Raw genomic sequence first — 7187 nt, forward strand, 5'->3', positions numbered from 1 at the left:
CTTCACATGGTTAATTAATCCACTCACAAGAGCCGCATGACTTTGCCCATTCCATTAATATACTCAGCCAATTAAGGAACTTAAACTGCTGCCACAGCAAGTATCTATTTCCTGGGCTATGATCACTGGAACCTTTGAACTTCCATCCCTGTAGGCTGAGCAGTGCTTCCATCAGAAACGCCTTTTGCAGAACAGAGATCAGATGTCTTGCTGGTGCAAAACATGGCTCCCCTATCGACAATAAACCCAATGATCCCTTATTCTGTACTCTCCGCAGAAACAACCAGGGTGGGGGGGATTTCAGGCTGTTGTTGGAGGCAGGAAAAGTCACATTCTATGGGGAGCAGACATCCTTGCACCTGTGGAAGTGCTAATGTGGATGGAAGCCCATGAGGGGACACACATGTGGCTGCCACGGTTTATGCAATAGTGAGAACCTTTTTAGAGCCATTACGATAATGCAGATTACATATATGTAATCTCATCTGGAAGCTGTTCATATAAACAACACAGCAGCAAAGGACTAACAAACCCCGTGTTGACTTTGCACTATCCCAGAAGTGAGTCTGCACTGGCTATGGGCAATGAGCCACAACCCAAGTAGTGGAAGGGAAGGAGAATAAGGGGTCCCTCCCTTGCAAGCCAGCGTCCAGCCATGATGAGATATGCTGAAACTGGAAATGGACACCCACACCTATGTTTGTAATTTTCCCCAATGCTGCCACCACAGAATTCCTAAGCAGAGGGAGGCAAGGGTGTAGACTTTCCAATTTCCCGGGGGGGGCTGGGGCTGTGCCAGAGGCATTGCTGTGCTAGGAGCAAGGGTGGCTCCCGGGGGAGGCTGAGCACCTTCCTGAAAATTTCGGCGGGGGCTGAAGCCCCGCCGCCCCCACGAAGATTACGCCTATGGAGGGAGGGGTGGCTCAGTGAGAGAACATCTGACTTGCATGCAGAAGTTCCCAGGTTCAATCCCCAGCATCTCCAGTTAAAAGGATCAGGTAGGCGATATAAAAGATCTGTATCTGAGAGCCCAGACAACTGTTGTCAGTCACTATAGACAAAAGTGACCCTGGCAGACCATGGCAGCACCATGAGAAGCCACATGCAGTGGAATAATTATATCGGGGGTAATGTGGAAAGAGGGGTGCCTTTGGACCCAGGGCCTTCAGTCTGCATCCTACTTGAAGCTGTGAACGTACAGGGTGGCCTTCAGCAACTCACATATTCTCTCAACTTCTGTTCTCCATTCAGAATGTGTGGACCATTGTCCACCAGGAGCATCACTAAGAGGAGGAAATGCCTCAGGATGGCAACAGATCTAATAAGTAGTTCACAACAATCTGTGTTGATGGCCGTACATTCCTTCAATCCTTTCGTGTATTTTCCTGACCACCACCAAAGCCAGAAAAACCACTACTCATGAGAGTTCCTGGTAATCTGAAGTAACCCATATCTTTCTTTGAAGTACCAGCTACGGGGAATGAGGCTGTGTGCTGTGTGCAGATATTAGGGGCTGTGTGCAGATGCCACATAGCTGCCAGATTCACCATGAAAACAAAGAATCTGATCACTAATCCTGAACTGGACATCTTGGAGTTTATTTTGGACTATGAAATAGCACGTTTCTACTGCTCCCTCCTCCCTACCTGCTCCAATGTGGAGAACAACTTAGAAAGATACGAGATGGGAACCTTGGCCAATGGATGGCTTTGGGGCATCAACATTACGGCTGAAATGGAATTTTGCACAAATTCAAATGGAGACAGACTTAAGTTTGGAATGTAAAAACATGAAATTTTGAAATATTATCTTCAGGTACTCTTTTGACTAAGTGACAAATGCCTCCATGAGTTCAATACATGCCATAGGTAGTCTCCAACTATCGGCACCAGCAGATGAAAGACTGCAACTGTCATGGGTCCAGAAAGTCATGTGAACAACCATTCAGTGTCCTTTACAATTCCTGATCATCTTCCCCAGATCCCACAATTTTTACAGATCTTGCTTTCACCAATTTTACTTATCTGTCCTCCCAACATTTCCCTTTGCTACTCCAGCCCTTAATAAAAAATGTAATTGAGCACCCACTGTTCTTTAGAAAAACATTAATGCAAAGCAAGCACATGCATTCAAATACATATCTGGAATAATGAACCCTTACAAGAAACTTGTGTTTTAAACACAGCCCAAAGACTTAATGAAAAACTGGCAGCTGTTTTTGTTCTACGTCCTTTGGGCACAGTGTTTCCTGAAAGGGGTAGCACACTGCACAAAAGTATTTGTGAAGTTTAGCGTCAAGTCAAGAGAAAGTTCTCAGTAACCTGGGGCATAGAAGACTTAGGAAGCCATCTGGGTCTTCAAAGATAACAGGCATTTATTATTCCCACTGTCTGGAAGCCAAGATAGACTGAGGGAAGGAATGAAAGGGGGGGAGAGAGGGGAAAGTATGGAAGAGAATGCATGGCCCATTCTGTTCTCTGTATGCCAAGCGAATGGGACTTCATCTGTCCCTTCCAAATGAAGGGAACTTTATGACAAGGAGACCGGACTCAAAGGGAAAATCCAACCTTCCAGCATTCCCAGAACCAGGGTGGACAAAATGATCATCTCAAGTCACCAGCTCTTAGTCCAAAGCTCTCATTTTAAGTGTTGTGTGTCAGGATGGAAACCAATTGGTTCAACTTCTCTCTTCCTAGAGCTGTGGTGATGGGATTCACCACTGTCAAATTTCTCCCTGCCAGACATCTATTAAAGATGCAGGAGCCTTTTGAGATAGGTTTCTGGCAATCCTGTTTGTTTCCATGGGGCAGAGATCCCTGAGAAGGTGAACAGGGAACCGGTCTGGACCAAGCACTTACATGGCAATCAGTCGGGCTACTGTGGTGCCAAAGCGATCAAAGATGTAGCCTGTGGGAAAGGTCATAAAGTTGTTCATGAAGGAGCCAATAGTGAAGATGAGGGAGAACTGCTCATCCTGGGCACGGCAGTCTGCAAACAGACAGGGAATTTAGACACAGTTCCTGATTCCACGTGGCTTCTATGCATTAGCCCTCAAGCCCTTACTTACTCTCCGTAAGCCTCCATCTCTAGCTTTGGTCTTTCCACATCCTCTCATCCAGTTCATCTCCAGCAACACCTAATTCTACATTGATAATCACTAGAGTTTACTTTCTAAATGGGAGACATCAGGAATCAAACCCTCCTGATAGTTTTACAGCCACTACATCAGCTGCGCTGGGATTGGTTATGGCGACTTAAGGCCTGGAAAATGCATATTCTGCCTGCCTTCAAAAGGACTCCTTACGGCCACTTCAGATGTTCCAGGACTAAGCCCTGGTACTGGAAGCCTGAAATGGTTGATTGTGTCCATACTAGGCCTGTGGTCCAGTCTTCTATCCACAACAAAGCAGGGCCAGTGATCCTTCCATGTCCCAAAACATTCCTGTGCTGCTCTTTGCAATTTTGCAGTCTACAAACACAAAAAACAGCACAGGAACTAATACAAGTATGCCATTAAAACAGGCATACTAAAATGCTTACTAGTAGGGATGGGCACTTTCAAAATTTTGCCCTGGACTGAACCGAACCGACCCCATTCCCAGACCGGTTCTCAAACCAAAGTGCAGCCGATGCGCAAACCCATCCGGATGCAGAAAACCCCCCGGGAGGTCCCGGGGACCCAGATTCTCAGCACAATTTCAGCTCACTCTCCTTGTCATGTCCAAGTTGGTCCCTCTTGGACTTTGGGGGGGCCCCAAAGAGACAATACTTTTCAATGGGTCGTCCCCCCTGCCGGTTCGGGAGTGACCAAAACTGACCTGGGTGAGCCAGAGGCCTCCAACTTGCACAGCCCCTCCCTGGGGTGGCCCTCCACATGCCCCCACAAGTCACGTGCCTGTCGGGTCTGGAGGGTACGAGTAGCAGACCCCCAAGACCGGTGCCCCCCAGGAAACTGCTTCTGGAGGACTTCTCCAGTGATGGTTTCAGACAGTCCAGAGCAGAACTGGTTCAGCTGCAGGCACCCGACTCCCAGAGGACCTCCCTGGGGACCACCCACACGGTTGCCGGAGCCTCTGTCTTCCTGGGTCCAACCACCCAGCACTTTGGAAGTGAAGACTGGTTGGGGCCCAGCCTCCTACCCTGCCCGGGAAGGCGACGGGGACGGCAGGTGCTCTTTCCCCGGGCCCATTCACCCTTGAATGGCAATGGGATCACCGACCAAGCAGGACCTCCCACCCAGCCCAGGGAACACCCACACAGGGACGGGTGGCACTGTCTCCCCGGGCCCCACCCTCCACCCACCAGCAATGTGGGTCCATGACCAGAGAGCCACGGGTTATCTGTTTCCCCTCAAACCACGTCTTCAGGCTACTCCAAATGGCTGCGGGGATATTCACCAATGTGTGCTCCATGTTCATACCCTGAGCATGGAGGAGCACCACCTTGTAACCGGACAGAAGTGTGCCCATCCCTGCTTGGGGCAGCGGGTCCCCCTGCCCTTGCCAGAACTCCTGGAGTTGCCACCAGTGTGCGGTGAGGGAGAGGTAGCCGTGGTGCTGGCCGCTCCAAAGGTTGGCCATCAGGTGGATGGTTCTCCTCGTGCCTTGGCTATCTCGGCTTTCACCAGACGAACTGCGGACTGATACATGGCAAGCAGTATGCGCCAGCTCATGGTCCTCCTGGAGGGAATGGTGTACCACAGGGCCACGCAACGTAGTAGCCCCCAAAAGCCCACACCCTCCACCAGAGAGAAAGGCTGGCCCTCGTCCTCTTCCCAGGCACTGGGGAGGACCCAACGAGCATGCTCTCTGGAAGGGTGGTGTGCCTGGGGGAACCCGGGGGGAGGCCACAGACCCCACCGTGATGGCCCACCCCTCCCGGCCTCCCTCTTCCCATTGACTTGGAGTTTGTGCCCTGTGCTGTGTGGCAGGCTCAGGGGGCCCACCCACCAGTGGAGTCAAATTGGGGTGTGACTGATGCAAGTGCCTCTGTAGTACACTAGTGGTTAAGTGATGCGGATCTCTCCCCTGACGAACATGTACCCCGCACACCTGGCACTTCACCACACTGGCATCACCAGGTGGGATGCAGAATTCCTTCAATGCAGCAGACTGCAGCCGTGCCCCCATGCCCATCAGTGGGACGCTTTTCAGTCATAACCGTTTCCCAGACTCAGACCCTGGACTGATGGGGGCGTACCAACGGTTGAGGGAGAAGGATGGATGTCTCTGATTGGAAACTGGAGATGCCTGTCAGCCTCAGGTGCCTAGCACTAGTCCCTCGATGGCTGAAAAATCCCACACACACACACTTTTCAGTGCAAAACGACAGGGGTGGGGTTTCTCTGGCAAAAGTAGCTGAATGCTTCCAAGCTGAGAGTGCGAAGATCAGGCACTCAAGCTTCCGGACACATGACCTTTGAGCCGGTCCGTCTGAGCCCCAAAAAGGCGATGTTCAGCCCGGATTTTGGTTTGGTGTTCGGGTCTGTGCCCATCCCTACTTACTAGGGAGTACATATGAGGAAGGAATGGGCTCCAGCTTGCCACTGGGCAAGGAAGTCAGAATTCTTTCAAGTAGCTATCCTATCAAGGGAATCTAGCTTGCTGGCCATTTACAGCTGCAAGCTTGGGAGAAAGACAGTGTTTCATCCAGTATATCTGTGTATACCGATTAAACCCAGAGCTACTAAGAGCCAGCTTTGCGAAATATTGGAAGTCAGATAATATTCTGTGGATGGAAGAATGGATTATAAAATGTAAAGCAACCTTTTTGGTGATCAAATTGACATTCTTAAAAAGAGGGAAGGATGTATCTCAATTGAATATAGTTTGGCATTCTTTTCAACCGTTGCTCAACTGATGTAATTAAGTGGGGTACAAAGATTTCAGTGGAATGTTATCTCTAATATTTCCATTTATTATGAAATCTAAATCAAGTCAAAGTTTTGAAAAATTAATAAAAGAATTAAGAGTCAGATGAGACATAAACCACCCCACCTCCACCCTGCTTCCCCAACCATACCATCCAGTGTGGAATTTGCTGTCTGATTGGCAACTGGCACACACAGGTCCTTGAAGTAGTGCAAATCCTTGAGGACATAGACCAGGGATGCCCATCCAAAAATGACTCCTGCAAAGCACATGCATTCCACCAGACCAGAGAGCAGTGTGGCCAGACGTTTGGCCTTCTCTGAGCTTAAATGCTCCATGGCACTGAAGATGCTGTCCTGCTGATCTGGAGGGGATTCTTTTTCTGACCCTGCAATGACAGAGAAAATGCATAAGCAATAAAGTTATCTTAGACACTCTTGGAAATCAATGTTAGATATATCAGAGTCACACTCTAGGCCAACAGTTCATACATTTCTAAGTTAGAGCCAGAGGAAACCCTCATCCACCACGGAGATAATGCCTTTGGGCTAGAATGTGTAACAGCTTCCTTTCAACAGCCTACAAGAATCTGGAAAGCAACAAGTAAAATTTTTAAAGAGATACTAGGCCTAGTGGAAGCAAAGGAAACAATTTTATGGTAATTGCATGAGATCATGAGCAGGAATAAAGCAAGATCTCTGGATATGCATCATAAAGACTGAGTTATAAGAAAAGGCTGGATATTACAGGCAAAAAGAGAAACCAGCTTTCAACTATCTAATTTGCCAGTAGGTAAGCAATCAATGATCTAGCAGTTCTGAGGACATCTAGGCTGGACTGCTAAAGCACTCAGGGTGGACATATGGTCATATTTTTAAAAGTGGGCGGAGGATGCTACATGATAAAGTATGTTATAAAATCAGTCTGTTACTGTCAGGAAGTTCAAATTATGATGATTGTCTTATGAACAAATACCTCTAACTTGACACTGCTGATCCCCATTCATCTATTGACAGAAGGTCTTGTGAGCAGAGTAAGGAGCTTGGGGTGGGGTATTACCTGTGTCCTCCAGATCGCCTCCATGGGTTCTCTTAACAGAACTGCTCTGGATGTTCGAAGTTTAGAAGTTAATTTTCAGGTACATGTGGCCCCAAGTTGGTTTAGGACCATTGCAAGCAGGCAGAGCCTTGTTTTCCCAATTCAGTTTTCCCTCCTAGCGCTGTTTTTCCTATCTGAAATGTAGCCCAGTTAGGCTAGGAAACTGCTGGAGATGTGGGGGCAGATCCTCAGGACAGTAGAATTTGGGGAGGCGAATTA

The 7187-nt window shown here is 48.5% G+C and overlaps 1 protein-coding gene across 1 annotated transcript in view; it reads right to left on the reverse strand.

The window, feature by feature from the left end:
- SLC43A3 (solute carrier family 43 member 3) overlaps positions 1 to 6419 on the reverse strand; it is a 56769-nt gene extending 50350 nt beyond the window's left edge. Inside the window, exons 1-3 of the mRNA XM_015412086.1 lie at positions 6362 to 6419; positions 6022 to 6258; positions 2859 to 2988 (exon numbers count right to left, since the gene is read on the reverse strand). Coding sequence (XP_015267572.1) covers positions 2859 to 2988; positions 6022 to 6208 — 317 coding nt within the window. The 5' untranslated portion in view covers positions 6209 to 6258; positions 6362 to 6419. The remainder of the gene's footprint in view (positions 1 to 2858; positions 2989 to 6021; positions 6259 to 6361) is intronic.
- Between the last annotated feature and the right edge of the window lie 768 nt (positions 6420 to 7187).

The sequence above is a fragment of the Gekko japonicus genome, unplaced genomic scaffold, assembly GCF_001447785.1.
Source record: "Gekko japonicus isolate JY-2015 unplaced genomic scaffold, Gekko_japonicus_V1.1 scaffold1475, whole genome shotgun sequence".
Taxonomy (NCBI): domain Eukaryota; kingdom Metazoa; phylum Chordata; class Lepidosauria; order Squamata; family Gekkonidae; genus Gekko; species Gekko japonicus.